The sequence below is a fragment of the Cricetulus griseus genome, chromosome 6 (genome assembly GCF_003668045.3).
Source record: "Cricetulus griseus strain 17A/GY chromosome 6, alternate assembly CriGri-PICRH-1.0, whole genome shotgun sequence".
In the NCBI taxonomy this organism is placed as follows: domain Eukaryota; kingdom Metazoa; phylum Chordata; class Mammalia; order Rodentia; family Cricetidae; genus Cricetulus; species Cricetulus griseus.
The window spans coordinates 56131267-56158817 of record NC_048599.1 but is presented as its reverse complement, the minus strand read 5'-3'; the positions used below and the strand labels follow the sequence as shown (position 1 = coordinate 56158817).

Below are 27551 nucleotides of genomic sequence, written 5' to 3'. Positions count from 1 at the left end.
CAAAGTAAGAAACAGGTGACTTCATGTTGGGTTACTATACTGTCTTATGACCCTGAGCAGCTCATTTGACTTCTCCCAGCCTCGGGTCCCTTTAAGTAGAAAAATAATACCTACCTCAGGGTTGCCATGGGGTCAGATGAAGTCATTTTGAAGTTCTTAGCGTGTCACTATGATTGTGTTTACTCAGTGTCGATGCCCTGTCCTTGTCTGGACAAGATTTATTGCCTTGCCCGTTGAAGAGCAGAGTAAATGATCCCTCAAGGTTTTCCCAGCTCTGAGTTCCTGACTCTGTCAAGGTGCTTGAAGGTGTATGAGAATTCCCCAAGGTGGTAGGAAAGGCCTGACTAAGACCCAGCATTCTCTGGCTGGAGAAATGGCCCAGTGGTTAAGAGTACTGACTGCTCTTCCAGAGGACCTGGGTTCAATTCCCAGCACCCACATGGTGGTTCACAACTGTCTCCAGTTCTAGGGGACCTGACACCCTCACATAGACTTAACACATAGGCAAAACACCAATGCATAAAAAAAAAGACCCAGCATTGTCAGCTCTGTTATAAAAATATGCCCAGGAAGAAGTGTCACTAGATCTCAAGACCACGAAGTAGGGAGGAGAGGGGAACCCAGGAAGTTCCTCTGACCCTCTCTCCTCATTCTGTCCATCTACCTGCCAAAGAAACCTGTAGACCCAGGAAGCCTAAGGGGCTGGTTCTCTCTGGACCGGACTTCTACAAGCCATGGTCAAGACTCAGTCTATATTGTGCAGTCATCCCTACAGACTAGAGCAATGGCCTGCACACATAGAAGAAATTCTGGAGATGGGTAGGCTGTAAAGAGAAACTCCTAACTCCCAACTCTGAGCCATTCCCTTGAGCTGACTCCAGAATGACTAGACTTTCTTAAGGGGACAGTCTAGTGACTTACTGTGATGAGAAGTGAAGCTCTAAGGGCAGAGACCTCTGTCACATAGCAAGAGGGGGCCTCACCTGGACTAGAACCATCAAATCCAGAATCCCATCACAGACACTGTGATCCTAGCACAGTGGGGATCTCACTGAGGACAGTGGGTGGAACCAGCTGAATCCTCCAGCCTCTTGTTTTAAGGGGAATTGTGGGTACCTCAAACAATACTGGACCAGAGGCAGAGGACTCTCTCTTTACAGGCTACACGTCTTCAGAATTTCTTCTATGTGTACAAGGCCTCTGTGCTAGTCTGTAGGTATGCCTTCACACTGCTCTTAAAAGTTCCTGTCCAGAGAGGGCCAGTCCCTTAGGTCTCCTGGGTCTAGGGGTTTCTTTGGCTGGTAGATAGACAGAATGGGGAAAGAGGGTCAGAAGAAGTTCCTGGGTTCCTCTCTCCTCCAAAATCTGCTTTTGAAGGATGTACTAATTTCAGAAGTCATTTAATTTGTGTTTCTGTCTTGATCATTTGTGATGGGAGTCAAGGAAACTTTTCTTAGTGGTCATTTGTCAACAGAATACTAACCTACTGTGGGAAAGAAGGGACTTGTGTCTGCTGTGGGACAGACACTTCTAAGGGTGATAGATGTGTTCACTCATGTAACTCTCACTATAATCTAACCAGGTTAGCACAAGTTACCCCATTTTATACCGGAAAAAACCAAGACAGAGCAATTAATTAATTAGCCAGACTACAGTGGCATGTGCCTATAACCTGGTCTCTCTGATGTAAAGATGCAATCTGGGTCTTCTTGCATGCTAGGCAAACACTACCCAAGAACACAGTGGTTTTTGACTGATGTTTTCTTTTTTTTATTTTTTTTTTAAATTTGAATTAGAAAGATTATTTTACATGTCAATCCCAGCCTAGTTCTCTCTCCCTCCCCTCTTCCCCTGCCCCCTCCCCCAACTAACACCCTACCTATCCCATACCCTTTCTAATCGCCAGGGAGGGTGAAGCCTTCCGTGGGGGCTCTTCAGAGTCTGTCATATCCTTTGGGATAGGGCCTAGGTCCACCCCCTTGTGTCTAGGCTCAGGGAATATCCCTCCATGTGGGATGGGCTCCCAAAGTTCATTCCTATGCTAGGGATAAGTACTGATCCACTACAAGGGGCCCTATAGATTTCCAAGGTCTCCTCACTGACACCCATGTTCATGGGATCTGGATCAGTTTCATGCTGGTTTCTCAGCTATCAGTCTGGGGACCAAGAGATCTCCCTTGTTCAGGTCAGCTGTTTCTGTGGGTTTCACCAGCCTGGTCTGGACCCCTTTGCTCTTCACTCCTCCTTCTCTGCAGCTGGATTCCAGTTCAGTTCAAGGTTTAGCTGTGGGTGTCTGCTTCTACTTCTATCAGCTGCTGGATGAAGGCTACAGGATGGCATATAAGTTAGTCATCAATCTCATTATCAGGAGAGGGCATTTAAGGTAGCCTCTCTTCTGTTGCTTAGATTGTTAGCTGGTGTCATCCTTGTAGATCTCCTGACATTTACGGACTGATGTTTTCTAAGCCTGTCTCCACTAGGAGGATGCTGCTGCAGGCAGGGCCAGGATGAGCCCGTGTACATGGCACCAGCCTAGGAACCTCTGGCAGCCTCTCCTCTACCCTCTGCTTGCTAGTTCCCTTGAATAACTTTCTCATTTCCCTCTTCGGCTCCCATCTCCACTACCTGTGGAATTCTCTAGATGCCTTTGTTTTTTGTTTTTTTGTCCTAAATTTATTTGTCTCTAAATAAACTTAGAGAAAAACATTACCTTAGTTTACAGTTCACAGAACTGTTTTTGTTTTGTTTTCAAGATTGGGTCTTGCTGCATAGCCCACGCTGGCCTCAAACTCTCAATCCTCCTACCTGAGCCTGCTGAGAGTTGGAATGTATCTCTGTATCTCTGTCTGCCTTGTGTGTGTGTCGGGGGGTGGGGGTTTGGGGGTTGGCTGGAGAGATGGTTTAGAGGTTTAAAGAACTGGCTGCTCTTGTAGAAGACTCCCGTAATGACTCATAACCACCTGTAACTCCAGTTCCAGAGACTCCAGCGCCTCTGGGCACACACATCGTACACAAACAAAACGCCCATATGCATACAACATCAAAATATATTTTAAAAGCCTTGACAGGACTAAAAAAACACTCCACTATTATTAATTACTTTTGTCTTGCAGTGCATTAAACCTGGGGACTCTTGCATGCTAGGCAAACATTCTACAAATGAGGTATAACCCTGTCGACTACTCTTAATGCCTATCAACAACTATGCTTTTCTAGTCTTGATATGGAGACATATTGACTTAAGATTTCATCCAACAGCCTTACCCACTCCTGTCTGAAATGCTGTTGAAACTTTCTGCTTCCTCCTAAGGGGGTTCTCTCGGTATCCCTCTGACACCAACGTCTTGTCCTAAGCGAACCCTTCAGATGAATGCATCTGTGCCCCACTGTTCCTCACAACTCTCACAGCCACGGACCCCTACCAAAGAACTCATTTGAGGCTTCTGTGTTTTGAAATATTCTTCCAAAGGGGGGAACTCAATGGGGGTTCTGTCAGTTGCTAATTCCTTTTCGAAAATTATGGAACGTTTTTCTTCAAATTATTCTCTTTTTCCAGGGCCTGAGACATATTGTCCAAATACATTTTAATCTAGATTCTTTTTTTTTTTTTTTTTTTTTGGTTTTTCAAGACAGGGTTTCTCTGTGGCTTTGGAGGCTGTCCTGGAACTAGCTCTTGTAGACCAGGCTGGTCTCGAACTCACAGAGATCTACCTGCCTCTGCCTCCCGAGTGCTGGGATTAAAGGCGTGTACCACCAACACCCAGCTTAATCTAGATTCTTAAAACATCATCTACCTGGAACCCATGTAACCACCCAGGAACATGACACTTTTTGGTCACATCTTTAAATTCGGAGTTGGCAAGTAGATTGGTAGGGAAAGGCCACAAAGGATCATACGTTTGCTGATCCTTACAAACGTTGTGCCATCTTACCCTTACTGTCATCAGGGACTGAAAGCTCTAAACAGTAATGTAGCCCAAGTAAATTAGCTGGGCAGGATTTGAGCTCTGGACAGTGTCCCCGGTAGGCCATTTTCTCACCACAGTGAGATTGTGTGTGTGCGTGTGTGCGTGCGTGTATGCGTGTGGGTATGTGAAGGTCAAAGGACAGCTTCTGGGAGTCAGTTTTTTGCCTTCCGCCTTGTTGAGTGAGTCTGTCTCCTTTTCACGCTGCAGGCAAGCTTCAGAGCATCTATCTCCCCTGGCTTCCATCTTGCCATGGGCGTGCTGGGATTTCAGACACACTAGGGCAGCAGCAGGCTTTTTATGCTCATTACAGTGGTTGAACTCAGGTGGCCAGGCTTGCTTAGCAAGTGGTTTTCCTCACTGAGTCATCTTGCCAGTCCACTTTTCCCTTTTGGAAGTGAAACCTTGACTTTCAAAATTTCATTTGGATGCAGTCTGAACATTGTTACTACTCTGGTATATTTTCAGCTATAAATATCTATCTGGATTTCTGACTTTTTTCTACTAGAGGAATTAGTGGAAAAGAAGGCTCAAACATTTTAAGATTTTAAGAGATGCTTTGCCAGGTTTTCTGAATATGAAAAGTCATCTAATGAGTTCTACAGATAAAGGATGTATAATATTCCATTTGGTTCAACGGTTTGCTTAACTTTTCACTTGCTGTTGGGTATCTAGCCATCCACTCCCACCTTACAGAGCTTCGAGAGGATTAAATGGTAGAGCATAATCAGGAAGCTGGCCTTGGGCCTGCCTTGGGGGGGGGGGGAGCTGTTATCTTTCTCTTTCAGCTATACCAGGTAATAAAATTCCAGTTGCCCAGAAAACTCAGCCCTAACAGCCTCCTGCCCCATCCAGGGATCTCTCTAGCACCATTCCCCAAGGCCATGCCTTTCTGAAGGTATAGTGAACCCTGGGTAGATGGGAAAGTGAGGGCTGGGAATGTCTTGTGTGCCGTTGTTCAATAAATGGCCATCAGAATAATTAGAGAGCAAATAATAATAATAATAAAAACCTCTGCGTTCTCCCCTTTCTGTTCCCTTAGAGCAGCGATTCTCAGCCTTCATAATGCTTTGACCCTTTAATACAGTTCCTCACTATTCCCCTAGGTCAGTGGTTCTTAACCCTCCTAAGGCTGTGACTGACCCTTTAATACAGTTCCTCGTGTTGTAGTGACCCCCCCAACCGTAAAATTATTTTCTTTGCTACACCATAACTGTAATTTTGCTACTGTTACGAATCATAGTATAAATATCTGTGTATTCTGATGGCCTCAGGGGACCCCTATGAAAAGGTCGTTCAACCCCCAAAGGGCTTGTGACCAACAGGTTGAGAGCTGTGACCTTCCAGGCAGGGGATGGCATGGACTAAGGCTCAGAGATATCAAGCCTGATTTCATACTCTGACTTTGCCTGTTCCTAGCTTGATGCCTGTGGGTATGTGGTGCTCTGAGCCTCATTTGGCTCCTTGGCTCGAAGGGGATGACAGTGCCTCCTCCAATGCTGTATTGTGAGGACGCCAGGGGGCAAATCATGCTAGTAAGTTATGGGATAATGTCCAGTAAACCTCCCTGAAGACCATTTATCCCTAGCTAAGTGGCCAAGGAAGCTGTTTTCCAAAACTAGAGTTTCTGTTCATTTGAGACAACGAGTAGAGACTGAAAGGAAAATGAAAGTTTAGGTTTGAAAGACTCTCAGCATAATTCTTTTTGTCTTGTTTTTACATTTTATTTATTTGATAATATGTGTGATGGGAGGTTCATGCTACAGCAAGCCTCTGTAAGTCAGAGGACACTTTGTAAAGTTATTTTTCTCGTGCCGTGTGGGTTTCAGGGTTTGAACTCAGGTCATCTGGCTTGGTGCCTTTGTATAATGAGCCATCTCACCATTTTCTTTTCTTTTCTTTTCTTTTCTTCTCTTCCTCTCTCCCTCCCTCCTTCCCTTCCTTCCTTTCTTTCTTCCTTTTTTTTCTTAATGAGAAGTTTGAGGCTGAGAGAACTCAGGTGGCCTCCTGTAGATGACACAGTAAGTCTGTTAGTAAAAGTGGAGATGAAACCTGGATCGCCTGGTTGCAGCACTGTCGCGGAGACGCTAGAACCCCAGGTCAGCCTCTAGTTCTCAGAGGAGAGAATGCCTTCCTGGTGCAGTCACTTGACGTCACTATCCAGGAAAATAAGTCAGCTGGCAAAAACTACCAGCAACTCAATGCATGCCGTGAGCTGGATAGTGATCAGTGTGTTACCTTCCATTTCAGGCCAAGGGAAGGACTTACCAATAATGAGTGGAGGGAGGACCTCGAGGGCAAGGGAGGTTTCCTCCCCTTTACAGTACCATTTCCTGATGGAACCCAGTGGGTGAATAGGAACCCTGGGAGGTGATAAGGGAATTCAGATAGTAGATAGATATTGCCCAAGGATAAGCCAGCCATTCAACAGCACACCACCCCATTCTTTGGAATAGAGACAGAGCTCTGCATTCAGAACTTTGACCTCAATTACTAATAATGACAGAGATTAAAATCTTATTAGATGTCTGGTGTGAGTAAGGTCTTTGATTATTGTGAGGCTAAAGTGAGAGTTAAGGTCACAGTCTGCCTAAGTCTGCTGGACTCAAACCACTTACATCCTGGGTGATTCTGAGCACATTTAAGACCTTCAATATTTCAGTTCTGTAGTTCAAACAGAGAAGAATAATAATAACAATAATAATAATAATAATTGTTTTGTGGCTCATTCTGAGGACCAAGTAAGCACTGGACATACAGCAAGAACTGTGTGCAGGGGTTGTTACAATATTATTATCTCCCTAGGACTTTTCTCATTCATCTTACTTAAAGGAGTCCTCTCTTCCAGTCACTCACTGTGACTTTATTGTTGTCAAAGCCTTTATGGGCGGACATCTCCTCCTCCTTCTAAACTGCTCTTTGTTTCCACTTGCCTGTAAATGCCCTCAGAGCTGAGTCTGAGACAGAACAGGGCCAGCACCTACTTATTAAATTGGATTATTTCATTGGACCTTGCTAAATCCTATGGAGAAAATACTCACATCACCCCCATTTTGTGGAGGAGCAAGCTGAGGCACCAAATGTTCTCTTTATTCACGCACAGTCACCTACATGAGATTCAAACCCAATTTGTTTCAAGAGCTGTCCACTACAAGCATCAAGCTGGACTGGATGCCCTCCCTCGAAAGCTGGTACCCAGAGCTGGGAAGGATGTTACATCTTGTCAACTTTCTCCTCTTTCAGCTGGACTTAAAGGTTGTGGAAAGAGGCAATAGTTGAGCCTGTCTTCCTTCTACATAGAGCTCAGTCCCAGGACTTCCTGTCTTCATCCACCACCTTCCCCCTGGCCCTAAAACCTTTCCCTCCCAACTCATCCTCATCTTCTTTGTCCTTGGTCCCATCAACGTCCATGCCACCTGATTTTTCTTCTTTATCTCTCTCTCAGGATCACTCTCCTTCCTATTTTTGGTTGTGAGCCTAGCCTTTTATGGTTGAGCCATCTCTCCAGCCCATCCTTCCTATGTTTGTAAGTCAGGGATTGAGACCAACATTGGTGATCCAGAGCAGAGAAAGACTGCTTGCTTTTATACTGTTAATATTAAGAATTTCTATTAGTTCCCTCTGCATCATCCTTTCACAGCCTTCTTTCTGTGTTTTTTTTTTTTTTTTTTTTTTTTTTTTTTGCAGTGCCCCCTATTTACAGAGTGTAACTTCTTCTGAAAATACACTTAGTAACTTCATTTTCTCAACCTGAGTAGGCATTGACTGATAGCTACCTGATCCCATCTGCTAAGCCATTGCCCAGGAAGAGTCCATTGAAAGACCCCAGACAGGATGAATTCATTTAGGGTCTGACTGAAGATATTTTAACTGTCATGTTAATCCTTGTATTTTATCCCAGTCATTCAGTGGCTTTCTGGAAATCTAAGACTAGACAGAATAGTCAAGTTACATAAATGTCTGCCTAGAGTCAACATCTAAAGGCTGACTGGGGTGTGGATCCAGGAAGACTACTCAAGGCTGCTCAAGATCATGACAGTATGTCCTTGGCATTGGAGCAACAAGTAGCTGGAGATGCATCTTTAAGATCACAGACTCTTCGGGAGCCCATTCCCTATGGAGGGATACTCTCTCAGCCTAGATACATGGGGGAGGGCCTAGGCTAGCCCCAAATGATGTGACAGACTTTGATGATTCCCCCATGGGAGGCCTCGCCCTCCCTGGGGAGTGGATGGGGGGTTGGAAGGAGGATTGGTGGGGGGCCATAAAGGTTATCCCTAACATTCTGTCCCCTGCTTCTCTTCCCCTCCTCCTCTCCATACTAGGGGAAATGGCATTCTCATTAAGAGTCTGTGTTCAAAAACAAAAACAAAAAAAAAAAAACCTTTTAATTTAAATTTAAAACAATCTTATTTTACATACCAATTCCAGTTCCCTCTCCCTTCCATCCTCCCATGCCCCCCACCAACCCATCCATGCCTTCTTTAAAAAGTATTTTTCCTTCTTTCTTTATTTTTTTATCTTTGGTTTTTCAAGACAGCGTTTCTTTGTGTAGCCTTGGCTGTCCTAGAACTTGATCCGTAGACCAGACTGGCCTTGAACTCAAATATCTGCGTGCCTCTGCTTCCCAAGTGCTGGGATTAAAGGTGTGTGCCATATTGCACGGATGGGTCAGATCTGAGAATAAAGCTAAGGCTGATGTTTACGAGGCTGGAGTTCTGGACTGGGTACTGTGTGACTTGATGAGTACCAAGAGAGCTAGAGGCCAGGGCATACATAATGCTGTCCTTAAATATGTTCACTGTTTATTTATTTATTTTTAAAAACCACACTTCATGAAACTTAAAAAAAAATTAAACAGATAGACTAAAACTTAACACACTATAATTGTAAAACATATTCTCATATTTTTTCCTCATCTGTATAATTTGTCTGGGATGGTTTGCTGTCTCACCTCCTGATATCTTCACAAGCAGGTGCATAAACATAGGATCAGGCTCAAAGAAATTGCTGGTCATCCTTTATAGTCTTTACAGATAAAAATGGTGTCAGAGTCCCACGTCTCTTGGGCTCTGACCTGGTATATCCTGCTTTGTCAGAGATGGCCCTCACTATAGAGACCCTTGACTTCTGAATAAACCCACAAAGGAAGGATCCTGGTTTCGGGATCACCCCTACTCCTTGCTACAAATTCTACAAGCTAGAGAATACCATGGCCCAGCAATTCTACTCCCAGATAAATTCCATACCCAGAAAAATGAGTACATTGTATCCCCCAAAAGACAGGCATACAAAATGAATGTTCATAGCAACTTTATTTACAATCATCCAAATCCAGAAACAAGCCAACCGCCTACCAGTAGCCTAGGTAAACAAACTGTGACATAATCTCTACAATGAAATGCCTCACAGCAATAAAAAGGAACAAACAACCAACAGACACAATGGCAGGAATGAATCACAAACACACCATGATGTGAGAGAGAGACCAGGATAAAGGGTGAATTTAGTGTGACCCAAACTACAGTGACAAATTACATTAGTGGTTGCTCCTAGATGAGGAAGCCTCACCGGGGACACTTCTGGGTGATAGGAATGTTGAAAGGTTTTATAACATGACCTAGGTTGTAGATAATTTAAGATTCACGCACTTTATGCAACTATACCTCAACTGCACATATGTTAACAACTCAGCTTTCTAGTAAAAAACCATGTGAAGAAGGGTAGAGGTGACATCTGTGGTCAGATGACCTGATTTCTAGTGCCCAAACTGAACAAATTGGGAAAGTTGTTATGCTTTCTCTGGGAAACAGGAGCTGAGGGGTTTGGGGTGAGTTGTAGAAAGACCATTGTTCTCTGAATCCTGGAGCTCAGGGTCTGCTCCCAGGCTCCCAGAAGGACCCCCTGAAAGGTCAGGGCGGCAGACACTACTGGCTGACATTAGGAACTCAGGGCTAGGAGGGCATGTGTTCTCTGGTGGCCTTATGGCTTGTGGCCCTCTTGGAGTAGGAAGGTGTGGGGCTGAAGCCGAGGGAAAGGCCCAGAGACTGGGCTGAGGCAGGCAGGCTGTGCAGGCTTTCAGTATATGGTCTCTGAGAGGAGCCCCGAGAATATTCTCATTCTCTTCTCAAATGATTCCTCAAGAAAAGTCCACACCAATATACCAATTTTGTGAAGGCAAATCAGAGAAAGAGACCAATCAGGGGTGACCCACAGTGTGCTCTTTCCTTCCACAGTTGTCAGTAAAAGGAACTGTCCTCTCCTCACTTTGCATCCCATAACCTATTATGACATGATCTGGGAACTAGAGAGGCCTTGTCTGTCTGCCCCCGAACATGGGGTAGATGAGGCAATGTGGCAGGGTGGAGGTGGTGTCTAGTTCCCTGGCTGTGGTCTTGAGTGACAGTAGCACTGAAGTCCATGGAGGGAGAGTAACAGACTGGGCAGGAGCCGAGGAGACCAAGCTCAGAAGTTCTCATAATGGTGCACAAAGTGGGCCCGGTCCTGCCTGTTGATAAGTTGGCAAGACTTCTCTACATTCTTGGTCATCCCTGGAGGACCACAGCTGAAGACTCCAATCTTACGAACCTATTCATGGAGAGACATGTACCCTGGAGCCTTGAATTGCCCACTGCCCAGGGAAGTCACCTTCTCCAGCCTGACCACAAAAAGCAGGCTTCTACCGTGGACCCTGGGAAAGAGGCTAGAGCTGGGGGTGGTTATGATAAATCAGTGCTCAGGACGGAGCTGCAGGGGTGGCCAAGACGAGAAAGTTAAATAGGGTCCTGCGGTGGGAGGGGATGGACTCACCTGGGGGTGGACTTCCTGCAGAGAGTTGAAGAAGAGCTCGAAGGGAGGGCGGCCAAAGTGGGTGACAGAGCGCAGGCCCGTGAACAGACTCCGGTTCAGCACCTTCTGGAAGTGCCGCTCACAGATGTACTGGGGAAAGAAGTGGGGAGAGGATCACAGCCAGCCCTGGCTGGGGCCAACTCAGGCCCTGGCAGTGTCCCACCTGCCCTGCCTACCAGCATGGTGGTCCTGAGGTCAAACTTCTCAGCCAGCTGGGTGATGTAGATGTGCACAGACACCAGGTCCTGGTGGTCGTTCTCCTCCACCTCCCGGATGATGTCAGCCAGCCACTCAAACTGCCTCTGAGTCCTCGTCACCCAGATGAAGTAGATCTGAGGGCACACACTGGGGATCAGAGCCAGCTCGGGCCTGGCTCCCGACATTCTGAGATGCTAGGAAGTCTCAGATATCCTATATAGAGTGATGCTCTGCTCTTGGCTTCCACAGGACAGAGGCCAGCAGAGGTTTCTCTGGCCACTCTCCCAACCACCCTCAAGATCTGGCATCTGGACCACTTGGTGTAATGTTCCCCACAGACCATGTGGTTGAAAGCCAGGAGTGCTCTGCTGTGATGTCAGGACTCCATCAGGCCATCTATTCCCCATGCAGAGTGGAGGAAGGAGATTCACCTTCTTACAGAGCATCTGGCTTCCCAAGGATGATTTGAAGACCAGGTCTTTAAGGATGGAGGCAAAGGGGGTGACCCCAATGCCCCCTCCTACTAGCACTGACACCTCAAACTTATGCCACTCCTGATGGCCCTCTCCAAATGGTCCATCGAGGTACAGCTGCCGAGAGAAGGACAGGTGACATGAGCCTGGCCCTGCCCCAACTCTGAGGCCAGAAAAGGCGAAGACTACCAGAGGCAGGGGACAGAGCTCTTCAGCCCCCATTCACACTAGTGTCAGGACAGAGGGGAAGGGACATTCCCAGGGATAGGCACCTTTGGGTATTTGGCATGAGTGTCACCCACAGGGGGTGAATAGATCTCCCTGAGGCGGGTGGTCCAAGGTCCCACAGCCCGGATGTGCAGGCTGAGTGTGTCCTCGTGCGGGGCAGAGGTCAGTGTGAAGGGGTGGTACTCATTGGTCCCCAGAGCCAGGCAGGCGATCCGCACCCACTGCCCTGATTTGTACTCAAAGCCCTGGGGTCGCTGAAACTGCAGGTGGGTCACTCCTAGGGGTCATAGGTAGAGAAGAGCCTAGATTAGAAACTGTACCTGTAGACTGGCAGGTACCTGTTCTTTCTACATTGCGGAGGCCCAGAGGGTTTCACAGTCAAATGGTCTAGGCAGATGGATTCCTGGTGCTGAGAGTAGTTGAGTCTCCTGTTTCCTGGGTAACATAAGAGTTGGGCTTCTCTAACCCAATCCAGTGTCTTTCCTCCCTTTATCCTCATCCCATGAGGGTAAGAGGTCATAGCACTGTCAGAAAAGCAGCTGACAGGGTGGAGGCCTTCAGATCCCAAAGGGTTATCAAACCTACCCCACCTAAGGGTGACTTCCATTACAGGAAGTATTTGCACACCAGCAAAGCAACATGCTTTGCTACCGAATCTTAGTCGGATATCATTTGTTGCCACCATAGCTGAGTCTCAGGCTCACTTGTATTTGTGGAAAAGGGAGGTTTAAAAGTTTTATCCTTAAGTAACCTTAACTGAAATAAGACTGAAATGAAATGGAGTTCTTTGCAATGAGAATCTTGGGGTTTAGAACACCTTATGGTACCTAACACCTCCCACCTTCCTCCATAGTGGTTTACAACTCCACAACAGCCTATCCAGACACAACAGCAATCTGGCTTTCAGGGCTGTTTGCCTCTCTCTGGTGTGGTGGCTCCCTGCCCTGTGCTCTCCTGAAACTGGAAAGTCTTCCTCATCCTGGAACTTGTCTGCATCATTTTTACCTGCATTTGCCCATCATTGCTTCTCACTGTCTGCAAGATTTTCTCTTTTTTAAAGATTTATTTTATTTTTAATTATGTGTATATATGTTTGTCTGTGTGTAGGCATATGTGCGTATGAGTACAGGTGCCTGTGAAGGACTGGAGAGGTGGCTGTACTCCCTGGAACTGGTTATGAACTGCCTGACATGGGTGCTGGGAACTGAACTCAGGTCCTCTGAAAGAGCAGAAAGTGCTCTTAACTGCTGAGCTATCTCCCTAGCCCCTTGTCCTCACATCACATGAGGAACTAAGCATAGCCCTTCTTGGAATGCTATTTCTGTCAGAAAATCTTCAGTGCTTAGGAGTCCTCAAGAGGAAGTCAGAGGTAGGGGTCAAGAAACCTGACAAGCTCCCACCTTGTCTGGGAAGCTGATTGATTCTCCATACCTGCATCAGACCAGGCCTTACCTGAAGGCAGCAGTTCAGCCTTCACCACGCCAATCTCCACCTTCTTCCGGCTCAGGCTCACCAGCTTGTCCCCTCCATAGATAATTGCTGGGACCAGGAAGTAGATGTGGAAACTGGGCAATTGGATGAGGGCATAGCTGCCATGGATGATGAGCTGAAAACATGGCCAGTTAGTATAGTACCACCCAGACAGGCCCTGCCTGTGTCCTCCTTGTCAGGCATGGCCCACCCAGGCACTGGGTCTGGTCTTGGTAGATGGGCTGGCACAGACCACAGTGTGAGGTCTCACAGTCCTTGAGTCTAATTCTCCATACTCCCTACTTATCTTCCCTTTACATCCCATGTCCCCCTCCAAGGTCCAACTCTTCCCATTGACGGCTCTCACCAGGGCATAGAGCACAACATAGAGGTGGTGGGTCAGCCAGAAGCCCCGGAAACTATGGCGTCGGAAGTGGTGGGAGGCAAAGACATACATGATGGCCAGGACCAGGAGCAGGAGTACTCCTGTCATACCTGGGAGTGGGAGGGCAGGGTCAGTGGGTATCCTCAGAACCTCAGCCTGAGCTGAAAATGCAACAGGACATCACACCACACCCATTTTACCCAACCTCTACTCTCATTCCTTCAGGGCTCCAGAATAAGTGTATCTGTAGGGACTGGAGCTGGGGCCGGTCTGTCAGAAAGGGTCTTATGGCTATTAGAGACCAGTGTGTATTCAGGAAGAGGAGACCCGGGAGGGGGTTCTCAGACGGAATGCTCAGATCCCACATACCTACTGCCCCACTTCCTACCTGGAACTGTCTCAAAGAACCACCAGTAGTACTTCGGTGGATGCTTGGACCTGTGGGGTGAAGGCACAGTGAGCTTCTGGCTGGGGTAGAAGGGACACCACTGCCACACTGCATCCTAATGCTGCCCCTGACTGCTGAGGTTACCAGGTCTCCACCAAAATGGAAGAGGGATCGTTCCAAGGAATATTGTTATGTCCATTGTCACAGTTCTACCCTCTGCATCCACCACCGGCTGACTTTTCCTGTTATTCTATCTTACATTCTCTTCCTGCAGTCAATCCCTGCCTCTTGGAGAACTCGGTTCATTATTCTGTGAGCTGAGTGAGGGCAAGGACACCAAGTGCATAGCACAAGTGTTCAGCAATTGCACATGTCTGGACAGCCCTGCTCTCTGGCACCCAACACACGGTATATAAACATTTGTCCAATGAGTGGATATCAAACTGAGATAGTAAACTGTGTGTCAGATATATATGGGAAGGGGACTCTGATGTCATTTCCTAAGGTCCTTTCCTGGCCAATCACAGCTTCCTTCCTGGGGAGAAAGCAGTCACCTTTCAGCTTCCCCATGAGGGGCAGCTTTGAACCTTCCAGCACTGAGCAACTGTGCTTCTGCAATCATCTGCCTCTTTCCAATTGCACCCTTAGGCCCACCCAGAGGACCGCAGGGCTGCCTTCCCATGAACTGACCCATCATTCACAAAGACATTAGGGAAGACGCAGGCCATCAGGCTGAGGGGACTGACTGAGAAGATGTAGACATTGACTGCGTGGCCAGCACTGTGCAGAACTGAAAGAGAGACATTACATCAGAGATAGCAACTGGGACCAAGTCTGCTTCCATCTCAGGAGCCACATACCAGCCAGAACAACGGCAGCCATAGCAATCCAGCGATGGAAGTCCACAGCCGCATCGAAGGGAATGTAGCGGTTGAGGAAGGTCTCCCGCAAGAACGTGATGAGGTTTCGGCACATGGTGAGCAGGATGTAGGAAAACATGAAGGAGATGCTGGCTGCTGTGCCCCGGGACAGGATGATGCCCACATAGGTGGTCTCTTCGATGTCCGTGGGTGGTGAGGCAAAGCCATAGTCTGGGGTCAGAGTTGAGGCAGATCAGCATTGCACACAAGACAGGATCCTGAGCTTGAGTCAGAATGCCTGGGCTCTGCCATCCAGACACTGAGGACAGGTGAGGGCAGCCAAAGGACTCTTCACTCCCCACTGAGGTATGGCATGTTCCCTGCCCACTGCCCACAACCTGGCACTCTTACAGTAGGCCCGGTCTGCAAACAGGCCCACGCAGATGGCTGAGAAGATAAAGACACACGCGATGTGGCGCCGGTAGTTCTCCACAAATCGCTTGAACTGCTTTAGCTTCTGGGCCAGGAAGCCCCGCTGCATCTTCTCCTGCAGGGCCTCCGTGTACAGCCGGGGAGAGGACCCCACCGCCCTGGAGCAGTGTTGGACAGAGCACTGGTAAGGAAGGAGCTCCTTGGCCTTCCCTTAGTGCCACCCACGAATGAAGATCCAGTAACCATGAAGGATGGGTCATAGCAGTGGAAGGAAGACAAGCAGACCATACTCCCCCCAACCCTTTATCTCTACTGTTACTTGTTCCACACCCCCCCTCCTCTCTCCTCCTTCTCCCTCTCTCTGTTCTACACCCCCCTCCTTTGCTCTCTACACTGGCCTACTTCCCTACAGTAGAAGCCAGGAGACCTCGCACCGCCATGCTAGTGGTGTTTGGAGCATCTTGCTTGAGATGAGTTTCAAGGCTGAGTGAAGACAAGTCATTTGACACTCCAGCCCTCCAGTGGGTGGCCCTGGGGGGAGGCCAAGGAGCCACTCCCTTGCCATTGCCCTGTCTCTCATGCTACAGGGCAGTGAAGCCCCTCCCTGACTGTACACCCTGCAGGAAAAGATGCAGGGGCTTTCCTAGCCCAGAAACCTCAGCGGTTCAAGTGTTTCACGGAGAACATCTGGTGTTACATCATGTGTGTCGCATGGAAGGGGACTTGGGGTGGTGTGTCGGGGCTCAGAGTCCCGGAGACATCTTTCCAAGCACCCTTGTACTCAGGGATCTAGGAAATACTCACTTTTTGCCCAACCTCTTCTTTAGGCCAGAGCTTCGCTGCTCTGGGGTTTCTAAGTCAGGGAGCACCAGTTCCCGGGGGCAGGAGCTGAAAGAAAACGGGGTCTGTTTTCTTTGGATCATTGCAGCCAGGAGAAGAACTGCCATGTCAAAGTTGGGATGGAGTCCAGGGGAGGCCCTGAGACCAGGTAGGGACAAAGCAAGATACGTAGCAACAATATGCTCATCTGTCCTTGGGAGGACTCGGCCATAGAGTGGCAAGGAGAGCCAAGCTCTTGAGCAACACGGGCTGTAGGAAGCAGCTGGATTTTGGGCTGACCCTGACCTTGTGGTAAGAAGGTAAATAGCTGATCAGTGACTGATCAGCTAGCTCTACCTCCTTTGTTTCTCTACATGGATCTAGCCAGGGAGACCACCCAGGCCCTACACACCGGTTCCCAGGAGTCCGGGTGATGAACGAGACTCTACAGCAGCTGCCTTGTTTAAAGATGTCCCCAACACCTGGAAAGGAGAACAGGAGCTCTGATTGGTTTCTCCAGAAGGGCATGAGTGTGGGATGGGAGTTTGTCTTTCCCTCCTGGGCCCTGAAAGGCTGCCCCAGCACTGGGTAGTGACTTAATCATGTCCAGATCCCTGGCTTCAGCCCCATTTTCCTTCCTGCACATATTGAGTGCTCACTGTACACAGGGCAGTCAGTGTGTTAAATTAGTGCAAGGAGAACACCCTCCAGACAGATAGAAATCTGCATGTCCTTTGTGAAAAGAAAACAAGGCCCCTCTGTCCGGCTAGATCCAATGCCCATGAGGCCCTTTGGTCTCAGGAGCAACTTTGTGCAACACACAACTTGTCTCTGAATGCTTAGCTCGGTGCTAAGCACCAAGGACTCGGAGAAAGGGATTGTGTCCACCAGGAACTCTGTTCTGAACACTCATTGTCATGTTCCTTCCACACTCACACACCTCCAGCTCCACCTTTGACACAGAGCTTCGTAAATCGGAGATCATTGTCATGGTCCCGAAGCATGAAATGAAAGTCCTCCCATGTCAACTCCTCCTTGTCCTGGAAGCCCGACTCCCGGAACATGGACTCCACCACCTGAGTCAGCTGGGCCTTGGACAGGCAGTTGTTGGAGATCTCGATGAAGGACCTGGAGGAGGATAGGAAGAGAGTAGCTATCATCCAGCAAGGTCAGGCTTGGGCAGGTCTGCAATGGGTTACCTAATGTGGTTGCCAGCAACCTGGGAAATGACATTGGGAGGTGCCAATTCATCCTGAAGGTGACACTAAGTTGGGTGAGGTGATGGACACAGATTCAAAAGACCTTGGCCACTTAGCAACACCACCCCAACCCCAGGAGTGAAAACAAATACAAACGGGAAAGAATAACACTTGCTGCAGAGATGGGTCCAGGATATCTGATGCCCTTCTCTTGGGAGGACTCGCTGCCCGCTCTCTTCCGTGCAAGCCCACACCCATCTACCTCAGGAATCCCACTTTCCCCATCCAGAGGGGATGCTAGAGTGTGGGAGGGGCACAGCTGCAATGGCAGATGCCTCTTTATACCCTAGAGCATGTGGAGTACCCCTTACTCTATTTTATTATAGGATGGTAGGATTATCATTTGAAAACATGGGAGCTGCCATTGCTGATGGGACCTCCTCCTGGATTTTCTAAAACCTAGCCAGGACTGGACCTGCAGTGACCTGCTGGTAAAGTGTGGGCTGTAGTCATTTTTGCTCTTTTGGAAGTCTTTGTTGGGGGGCTGGCGAGATGGCTCAGCAGTTAAGAGCACTGGATATTCTAGGGGACTCGGGTTCAGTTGCCAGCACCCACATGGAGTCTCGAAACTGTCTGTAACTCCAGTTCCAGGGGATCTGGCGCCCTCATACATACAGACATACATACAGGCAAAATACCAAATACACGTAAGACAAAAATAAATAAATAAAACCTCTGCAGTAGTGGTGGTGGTGGTGGAGGCGCTCGTCAGTGTCAGTTGGGGTTGTTAGGAAAAGGTGATGTTAAAAGGCAATGGGAAGGCGTAAAGCGATAGGTGCTGTAAGAGAATCTGGGCTGCTGTGCTCCATCTATTTGCTCACGTTAATGTCACTTTGTCTTTTTCAGTGAACTATGTACCAAATGCCTACATGTTAATCTCAACTTGGGAAAGCTGATTCAAGAGGAAACGAAAAGCCTGGCATTGGTGGTGCACACCTTAAACCCCTGCACTTAGGAGACAGAGACAGAGGCAGGCAAATCTCTGAGCTTGAGGCCAGCCTGGTCTACAGAAGGAGTTTCAGGACAGTCAGAGCTACACAGAGAAACCCTGTCTCAGAAAAAGAAGATGAGAAGGAGGAGAGATATGCCGTGTGGTCTCGGGGGGGGGGGGGCTTATTACTAAGGTTCTGTCCTTGGGAATGGGAAATTGAAGATGTTCACAGTTGGTCTTTATTGTCATTTTAAAACTAGGGCAATGTTTCTGTCAATTTTAGACAGAGTAGATATGGACCCTGTTAGAGGTGGGGACCTGCCTAGGTAACCTTTCGAAGGTGGATGTCTTGAGAATGCAGGATGGAGTGTGTGCCATTCAGCCACCTTGCCTCCCTTCCTCTGACCCGAATTGCTTTACTGTTTAAAACATCAAGATGTGTCAGGATTGGCAAGGCCAAGCCCGTACCGCATCATGGTGAAGAATTCATCCTTGGAGAGGAAGCCATTTGCATCCAGGTCATACATGGTAAACATCAGGTGGGACTTATCCTCTGGGGAACCTAAGAGAGAAAGGGGATATAGGCCACCTCCTTGCTAACAAACTGGCGGGTCCTCAGATGCTCTGCTGATCCCTCCCCCTACCTTTCATGAAGACCACCAGGATGTCCAGGAACTCCCGGAAGGATAGGTAGCCATTGCGATCCTTGTCGGCCAGAGAAAACATGGACTCCACAAACATGTCCTGGGGCTTGAGGCCCAGGGATTCTGCAAACTCGGCCCTGCTCAGCTCACAGGTCAGGGCCTCACGCATTTGTTGGGATGAGTCCAGGGGCAGAGTCCCTGCATCTGCCTGATTGATATCCAGCACCTGTACTCAGGCAACCACAGAGAGGGAGAGAAGGGTGTAAGGCCTGGGATGGAAGCAGTGCAATGACTTCATATCCCTCAATGTGCAGTTCAGAAACCCCAACTCCTGATCCTTAGACATACTGATTTGGGCCTCTACTCTCCTACGGTAGGGCTCAACTGACTCTCTGCAAGTTTCTGTTTCTCTCTGGTCCCAAGCACCAACCAGCAAGGACAGTACTAATAGGGGAGAAAAGGGGAAAGGAAGAGGCAGGGAATAAAGTTGGGGAATGAAAAGAGAAAGAGCTTGTACTAGAGGCAGAAGATATTGGCTATAGCATGATAGAGTGAAGGGCTGAGCCTACATCCTCATGCTAATTCAGATAGTACTGCTATATGCCTAGAATCTGAACCCTGTAGATGAGCCATTCATCACATGATCACAATATACCAAGTACTTAGGCTGAGCACTGCCAACAGAATGGTATTTTCAAATTTGGGTCTACATCTGCATCACTTGGAGAGACTTGTTAAAACGAAGCTTCCTGGGGCTTATCCCCAGAGCTTCTCATTCAATCTGTTTGGGAAGGAGCCTGAGAACCAGCATTGCTAACAAGTTTCCAAGTGAGTTGACGCTACTGTCCAGGGCTACCATTTGAGAATCCATCCAGTAGATGGTCTCACTGGCTCCACTGTTGATGAGATGAGGAAGTGGGGGATACAGAGACAAGAACACATGAGTTAGTTGCCTAAGGATCTAACCAAGACTGTCTATAGCCTACAGAGTGAAATCTTAGTTCCCAACCAGCTCAGATTGGCTCCATCTCCTATGACAGGTATAAGTCACGGCACCTGAGCAAAAAGGTGTCTGAAGAAGATCTCCAAGATGCCTGCCCGCTGCTGCTTGGTCACAGCCTTCCTAAACAGCTCCTTCTCGTCCATCTCAACTATGCGGAGACCAGGAGACCAGCAGATACAGAGGTCTTGCAGCTGCTGCACGAAGGCAGCCCGCTCCTCTTCCGAGTTAAACAGCAACACCTGTGTTGGAGAAAGGGCACCCATCATGTCTGGAGCTGGCTCTTCTGGTTCAGCCCCACTTCAAAGGACCTCAGGTTGAGGGAGGAGAGTAGCCTCAGGGGGTCAAGTCAGCCTTCACAGCTGCAGCAGAGAACCGGGACGCTGAGATGACTCACTTATGAGAGGGGACATAGATGAAAACAGCCCACAAAGGGAGGCAGGATGAGCAGTACCAGGTCATACTCCTTGGGGATCTTGAGCAGTAGGGCGCGACGTCCACGGTTGCTGGACAGGATGAGGTTAACCTGCTGTGGTGGCTGCAGCTGGATGGTACGGAGCACAGTGAGGCGTTTGTCAAGGACCTGCAGACACTTGTCTGGGAACAGCTGGACGGTGACAGGATAGCTCCTCTCCTTGGGGCCTGGCCACTCCATCACTGAGGAAAAGACAGTTGTGCATGGTGACTCAGCAGAGGTCTTCGAGCCCATGTGACTCTTTGTCCTGAGCATGTATTTCTCCTGAGCTTGGCTTCCATCCCACGCTATACCTGCTCTTTCTCTCAGACCCCAGGCCCCCTTCCCTCCTTCCATTCCTCAGGCTCATCTCACCTGGCACTCCATCACCGGATATTTCCTTCTTCAGGCTCTCTTTGCCTTTCTTTTGTAGCTTCTTGCGCTCTTGGTCCCGGAAATGAGCTACCACTCCAGCGATAACCAGACTCACTGAAGGGGACCACAAGAGACCAGTGAGAGGGTAGGAGAACTCTTTACTCATAGCTTTGGGGGGGGCACTTCAGTTACTCCTCTTCAGATACCCAAGGCTTCCTGAGCCTGGCTCAAGCTATACAAATGAGCTATCCCTGCAAGCCAGCAAATAATGGGGGTACTGGGCCAGTCTGTGAAGAGGAGAAGGCCAGGAAAAAAAAAAAAAAAACAGATGGGGAGAGGTAAAGCGCTTACCTAATGGAAGGCAGCAGAGAACCACAATGACGATGCCATAACCAGCTCCACTGCCTTCAAAATAATCAATCACAGTAAGGGGCACACACTGGGGCAAGCCTTCTGTCGTGAGTTGCTGAGGCTGTGGGCAGGGAGCACCTGAGGGACAAGTCATAGAAGATCTCAGTGCACAAGACTCCTATGCCTTAGGTATCCCCCATCTTAGGAAGGACCATATATCGTCTCCCATTCCCAGGACCCCCTGTCTGGAACTTGTTCCCCTCAGAAGAACCCTTCCATATCTAATGTCTCAGCATCCACCTCAGCTCAATTTCGAGGTATAGCCTTCATGCCAGTGCAGACTGTAGTGTAGGAAGCAGCTTACTATCGACCTTACAGAAGGTAAGTGGCTCCCTGTACAGCACCAACCAGTTGCCTCTCCCAGCTACTCACCTTCCTGCCAGAGGAAAACATTGGGCTGCAAGGTACTGGGGTCCACATTGGAGACAGCTACAAGCACATCCCGCAAGGTGATGTTTCTGATTTCTGCAATCTCCTCCTTGGAGAACAACCTAAATGGAGGAAAGGCCATTGCTGGGATAGGAAGGTGATTTCAGTCCTCCAAGGGCCTCAGGCTGAAGGACCCATGTGAAGACAGAGAGTGGAATGGATAGAAGGGTGTGCTAGGCCCCGGGAATCAAGACCTGTGAGGGCTGTCTAGGACAGTCAGAGGGTCTGAAGCCCCAGGCCAAGGTGAAGTCTGAGGCAGGTCCCAGCCAGGTCTTACCCATTCCTAGTGTTCTCGAACCAGTAACGGTCACCATCCCGTAGCCTCACAAACTGGTCAAGAATGATTTTGCTGAACAGAGGTCCAGGGTCTCCATGGCTCTCCAAGAGTCCACCCAGGAGCAGTTCCAGCTGGGACAGGTCCTGGTTGTACAGAGCAGCTGTGGCCTCCAGCACCTGGAGCATCATGGGAGGTAAAAATGTGTATGTGGACTCACCAATAATGTCATTGGTAAAACTGAAACGCTGAGAGTACTACCTTATAATATTCTTATGTAGGTTAAGTGAGTTCACCTATGTAGAGGATTGGAACAGTAGTGCCACAGAAAGTTTTAGCTGCCATTATCTTGTGTATGTATGTGGGTGGGGGGGTGGGAGGAGGTACATGTTTTTATGTGTGAGTATGTCTGCATGTAGATGCCAGAAGTTGACACTGACAGTGTCTTCCTCTATCAATGTCCACATTATTCTTTGAGACAAGGTCTATCCCGAACCTAGATATCACTTGCTTTAGCTGGATTGGTTGGCCAGTAAGGTCTAGGGGTCCTTCTATCTCTGCCTTCTTTCTCCTCACCCCCTGCTGCCATTATTATTGTGTTGTTGTTATTGACCTGGGGTTCTACGTTGGGGTTGAGAGCTCTCCAGTTGTTTGGAGGCTCCAGTCCCAAGGCCAGCAGAGCCTGGCTGTAGCTGGGCAGCCCCATATCTCGGCCCTGTTGGATACTGCTAGCCACATAGTCTGTGCGGGAGAATCTGTCTGGGCCAGGCCAGTAATCTGAAAAGAAACCAAACTTTGTGTCAGTCATCCCAACCCTTTGTTGCCTTGCATCTTTATATCTAACCGTCTAGAACTCTTCCCAGCCTCAGTCCCCAGAACTCCTCTACATGACACTAAAGACCTTGTTTGGTGTGGCCCCCATATCACCATGTGTGATCAGGGACAATTTTTCCAAAAAGATCTTAGATAATTCTTGACACCAACCAGAAATTCGCTTCTCTGTGCCTCCCAACTCTAAAACAGGACTGGATAAGAACCCTTAAGACCTAAGTAAATATCAGAGATGACGTTCACTTGTGCTGCTGCTCCCACACTTACCATAGTCAACTTAATAAAAGCAACCCAAAACTATAAACTAAGGGGGGACTCAAATTCAACTTCTTCTGACATCTGTTTGAAGTTTGTGAGTGTATATCTGTGTGTCTGCATTATAGGTACCCTAGGTCTGACTGTTGACTAACCCAAAAGGATCCTCAGCCTCCTAGCTGTGACATCCCACCCTCTGAGCTCACCTCTCAGGTCTTCAACCACTATCCTGTCCTCCAGCTCTGAGATCTGGGAGGCCATTCCCAGCAGCAGCTGATCCACCTCCTGGGCACTCTTCAGATTGGGGTTCTGGAAGTAAATAACACACTTACCCTGGATCACAGTAGCACCGCAGGGCAAAAGGTCCTCTCTGCCTCTCTAGCTCTTCCTCTCTTCCCCTCCCATTCTCCCATCCCCCTTTATCTCTCCCACTCCCTTTTCCTTTCTACTCTCTATCTTGGCAGACTGCCCAGGCCCTGAACACCTGGGTTCCAGGCATAGTCCCGCCTCAGCTTCCCAGGCAGCTAGGAGAGCAGGCACATTGCCCTGTGCCCAGGTGTTTCCTGACTCTGGGGAAAATTATCTCCCCAGATAATTTTCTTCCTCTTTGCTCCAGACCTGGAGCACCACTGCTCAAGAGCCCGAAGTGTGATTTTTCCAAGTATTTATGATAAGTGGCTGTGACCCCCTACTCTCTGACCCTAACCCCATGCTAACCTCCCGAATCCAGTAGCTGTTGCAGACCCGGAGAGCTGGAGAGCTGCCAGAACCTTCCTTTGGGAATTTCTGGAAATGACAGCTGGAGTTTCTGAAATGGAGTGCCAAAAATACAGTGAAGGAGTTTGGGGAAGAAGCTAAGATGGTGAGCAATTCTGTGGGCTGGCCAAGAGTGAAGGATGTTCACTTTCTTGGACATGGAAAGGATTTGAAGTAGAGTGAGAAGCTGCAGACATACCCCACATTCAGAAAACAAAATTCTGCTATTAGGAGAGCTGAGGGATTTCCTATGGAGCCCAAACCTCCCACCCCAGGATCCTTTTTCAGGATCCAGCCCAGCCCCACCCACTCACCCACCCACCCAGCAGCCTGATGCCTTCAACCCTGCCCCATTCTGCTTCTCTTTTGATGAAACTGTGAGGGGACATGCAAGCCCCAAGTTCCAAGCCCACTCATCGAATACCTACTTCCAGCATCATGTGGCTCCACCAGCAGCCCTTCCCTTACCTCATGTAGACCCCAGGGGGGACCATGGTGGAGAAGAACTGTTCAGAGGCCACCACAAACTCTGGGGAGATGCTGGGGTCCGTGAAAGGGTGGTACCCTGCAGGAAGACAGGTGCCTTACCTCACATCCTGGTGTCACAAATCTACCTTCCTTCTTCTATGGTCTTCAGCTTAGCTGTCCCCCGCCCTTCACAACTCCTCTGCCTTACCTGAATACTCTGGGGGTGTTTTCCTTAGGAAGCTGGGCAACCATTGGTATAGAGCAATGTTCTGAGGGTTAGAGAGGAAAAGAGAGATTGGAATGAGCCTATGAGGAAGGAAAAGTTAGGTGCAGAGATGAGACCCACACAAGACCAGTTGTGGGGAATAGGGGGACAGGAAACTAAATAATAATCACAAGCAAAATTGCTCCTATAAACATCTGCAGGGGCTTTTCATATTTTCCTAGAGTGAACCCCTAGGGGAACAAGGGCCTCCTGGAAAGGGGCTTCGGGGGAAGGAACATTGTCAAAGACTGGTGAAGCTTTGCCGGGGAAGCCAAGTCTCCCTGGACCCTGCATACAGGTGGGCACGGGGCAGGTGGCACCACTCACCTGGTAGGTGGCAATGACCCTCTTGCGTGCATGCTGGAACAGCTCCTCATCCCCCCAGTCTGGGTGCTCCTGGGCCAGCCTCCTGGCACACAGGTTGTGGTAGCGAAACCACAACAGGCCAAGTGCCTGCAGGAAGGGCTCCCTGTTCCCGCGCTGGGCCCCAAAGGCTGCATCCACGTGGAGACAGGGAAGGGGGTGGGCAACAGCATGAGCCGGGACCCACAGTCAGACCCCTCCAGCCCAGCCCCACCACCCACCCACCCAGCAGCCTGATGCCTCCAACCCTGTGCCTCCTGCCAGGACCCCACAGTCTCACCATACAGCCCCTGCGGCCCTCCCTGTCCTGTGGCAGGGTCCGGTGCCATCCACATGAGCAGTTGGTCCTGGGACTCCCGCGGGAATGCGGGGTCGGGCCCTGATGCCAGCTGTCCTCCTGAGAAGCTCCTCAGGGAGTCGCTCCAAGAGTGAGAAGAGCCATAGATGGCACTGCCATCCAGCCAGCCGGTCACCTGGTTGATCTGTGGGGACGTGTGGGTGCGTGGGGTCAGGTACCTGCGGGTGGGAAAGAGCCTCACCCTGCTCACCCTTCCCAGCCAGACCCCAGGTCTCCAGTGGGTCCCGCTGCAGACTCCCTTCCAGCCTGTCTGCCCTCCTGCCTGTCTTCCTGGCCTCACCAGGTCCCGGGGGTTGCTGGGGCTCTGTCCAGTCTTGGGATCCCAGCGGCTCCTCTGAAAGGGCAGCACCACGTTCCCGCGCTTGTCTGGATCGAACACGGGATCTCCACGCGGGATGTAGATGTTGAGGAACTCCGCGGGGCAGCCTGGTGTTTCCACGCTCACCAGGTCGGAGAGCACGTGGTACCCTGGGTTAAGAGGGCAACGTAATCAGCCAATCAGTCCTGCTCTCCTTAGGACCAGGAAGGCCACTAGTAATTCTCAGGGCACAGAAGGCAGAGGTCGGAGCACAAGCGTCAATGCCATTAGGACCATTCCCTGAAAAACCTCGATCTTTTAAAAGGCAAACAGAACGTTGTTGTGAGAATCCAAAATGATGTGATTAGCAAGCTTCCCTAGCCTCTATGTGGCAGTCATTAGAGTCTTGAGGAGAGCAAATAGCCAGGGTATCCAGTTCCTAAGAGTTCTAATGGGGACCCAATGGAACTTGTTGTTTTGGAGTATGGTGTAAGAGAAAGATCCCCGCATCACACCCAAGCACTCAAAGATGACAGCAGAAGAGCTTCTTAGAAAGTATTCTTTTCCTTCAAGTTGCGGTGGGACTCCTACGGTCCTTTCCCTGGGCACTCAGTTTGCTCCATATCCACCCAGGTTTCCTCCTACACTCACCAAAGAAGACCCCCAGGACTGTGCGGTTGTGGATAGACGCCAGCCCGGCTCTGCCTTGAGTGACAGCATCGCTTAGCCGCCGAGGGTTGGGCAGCAGCGGCTCCTCCAGGGCCTGATAAACGCCATCAGCGTAATGAGCAGGTGCTAGGCGCTGCAGGCGCGAGCCTGGAGGAGACAGAGAGCTGAGCTGGATCAGGGTTCCCGGTCCCCAAGTCCCAAACCTGGCCTTTCGCAGCTTCCACACCCGGGCCTTTACTGAAAGAATCTCTCTCTCCCTCCCCTCTCTTCTCTTCCCCTGCCCCCACCCTTCCCCCTCTCATCTCCTGGCTGCTGGAATGCATAAGAATGTGGTGTGAATGTAATCCGGCTGGCCACTACACTCCAACTCCATGCCCGCGCTGCTGCTACCCTGCCCTCTGCGCAGATCCCAGGGTTTACCAGCAGCACCGAGCTGGTGGTACTTCAGATTGTTAAACCAGCCATCATAGCGCTGCACTTCCCAGGGCAGTGAGGGTGCATCCTGGCCACCTGTGGGAGCAGAGAGCCTTCCACTTAGCATTAATCTCCCAGAGACCCCTCGGTGATCCCTTAGGATTAGCGTCCTTCCCGCGCTGTCTGAGTTCTTCCAGTCCTTGTCTGAGGTCTCAGAAGTCTTCCTTCTCACAAACGGGTGAGAGATGGACCAGCCCTTCCAGCTTACAGGGGCCAATAGCACCTCTCCCTTTCCACACTCCAATGGGACACTGGCTGACCCCTCTCTGTTAGAGGTCCCTTCCACTTACCTGCTGGAGCCAGGGGTCCAGTAAGCAGAGCACCCAGGAGCACTAGCGTCTTGGGGCTTGCTGGAAGCATGCTGTCCCCGCAGCCTGGAGGTGAGGGGTATTGTGTGAAGTAGGCACACTCGCACACTCCTACAGCGGGTACTGCAAGAGAAGCACACAAGAATTACACAGGTCCTCCATCTTCTCGATGCGCTTTCTGGAACAACCTGGGAGGCAATGTGACTCTCCCCCACCCAAACCATGTCTGAGTGCTGATTTCAACCACAGGAACACCGGGGCAGGAGTCCTTTGGGGTGTCTAATCTCTAGCAGGACTGTCTCATCCTCCCGGAGGCTTTGCTCCAAAACCTGGAACTCTCATTCCAATTCCCCACACACTGCTTCTCCAGGAGGTGGCAGAGAAGGTAGAGAGGCTAATGAACTAAGAGCCAGAGGCCCTCAGCCAACCTCATCCTCATCTGTGGTGAAGGGGCATTGGAAAAGGAGAGGGCTAGGAGGACCCCACCTCTGGTGAAAGGTTCTGGTCGGCTTCAACAGTCTTCCGTGTTCTTGGAGACTTTGTTTCCTTGCTCTGCTTCCCGCACTCCACTCTCGCAGCTCCGAGAATCTTCACGCTTCCTGGATGCACTTTCAACCTTCACGCTGGGTCCTGTCTCGAAGATGTGAGCTCACGCCACAGCG

The 27551-nt window shown here is 49.5% G+C and overlaps 1 protein-coding gene and 2 long non-coding RNA genes across 3 annotated transcripts; 2 read left to right on the top strand and 1 right to left on the bottom strand.

Moving 5' to 3' along the window:
* Positions 1-9283: 9283 nt before the first annotated feature.
* Duox2 (dual oxidase 2) lies at positions 9284-27517 on the bottom strand. The gene is made up of 34 exons (XM_027421994.2): positions 27376-27517; positions 26872-27012; positions 26528-26617; positions 26090-26254; positions 25421-25608; positions 25063-25264; positions 24747-24913; positions 24363-24423; positions 24155-24251; positions 23648-23738; positions 23137-23239; positions 22458-22621; positions 21848-22023; positions 21514-21632; positions 21082-21219; positions 20731-20844; positions 20356-20558; positions 19958-20143; positions 18902-19127; positions 18726-18819; positions 17008-17195; positions 16480-16549; positions 16053-16136; positions 15228-15406; positions 14817-15047; positions 14647-14746; positions 13957-14006; positions 13551-13678; positions 13166-13319; positions 11758-11990; positions 11444-11602; positions 10991-11146; positions 10776-10904; positions 9284-10553 (listed from the first exon to the last, which is right to left on the bottom strand). The coding sequence occupies exons 2-34, from the start codon at positions 26939-26941 to the stop codon at positions 10431-10433; spliced, it is 4638 nt and encodes a 1545-aa protein (XP_027277795.1). The 5' UTR covers positions 26942-27012; positions 27376-27517; the 3' UTR covers positions 9284-10430.
* LOC113836402 lies at positions 17105-18358 on the top strand. The gene is made up of 3 exons (XR_003486559.2): positions 17105-17235; positions 17653-17757; positions 18173-18358. It is a non-coding gene; the product is annotated as an uncharacterized LOC113836402 (long non-coding RNA).
* On the top strand, positions 18445-20763 carry LOC118239078. The gene is made up of 2 exons (XR_004770551.1): positions 18445-19053; positions 19942-20763. It is a non-coding gene; the product is annotated as an uncharacterized LOC118239078 (long non-coding RNA).
* Positions 27518-27551: the final 34 nt, after the last annotated feature.

Coding starts and splice junctions, on each gene's coding strand:
- Duox2 (XM_027421994.2), bottom strand. CDS start 26,941: ATGCTTCCAGCAAGCCCCAAGACGCTAGTGCTCCTGGGTGCTCTGCTT. Junction 19,128..19,957: donor TCAGACACCTTTTTGCTCAG/GTGCCGTGACTT, acceptor GCCTGAGTACAG/GTGCTGGATATCAATCAGGC. Junction 14,007..14,646: donor AATGTCTTTGTGAATGATGG/GTCAGTTCATGG, acceptor TTCACCCCACAG/GTCCAAGCATCCACCGAAGT.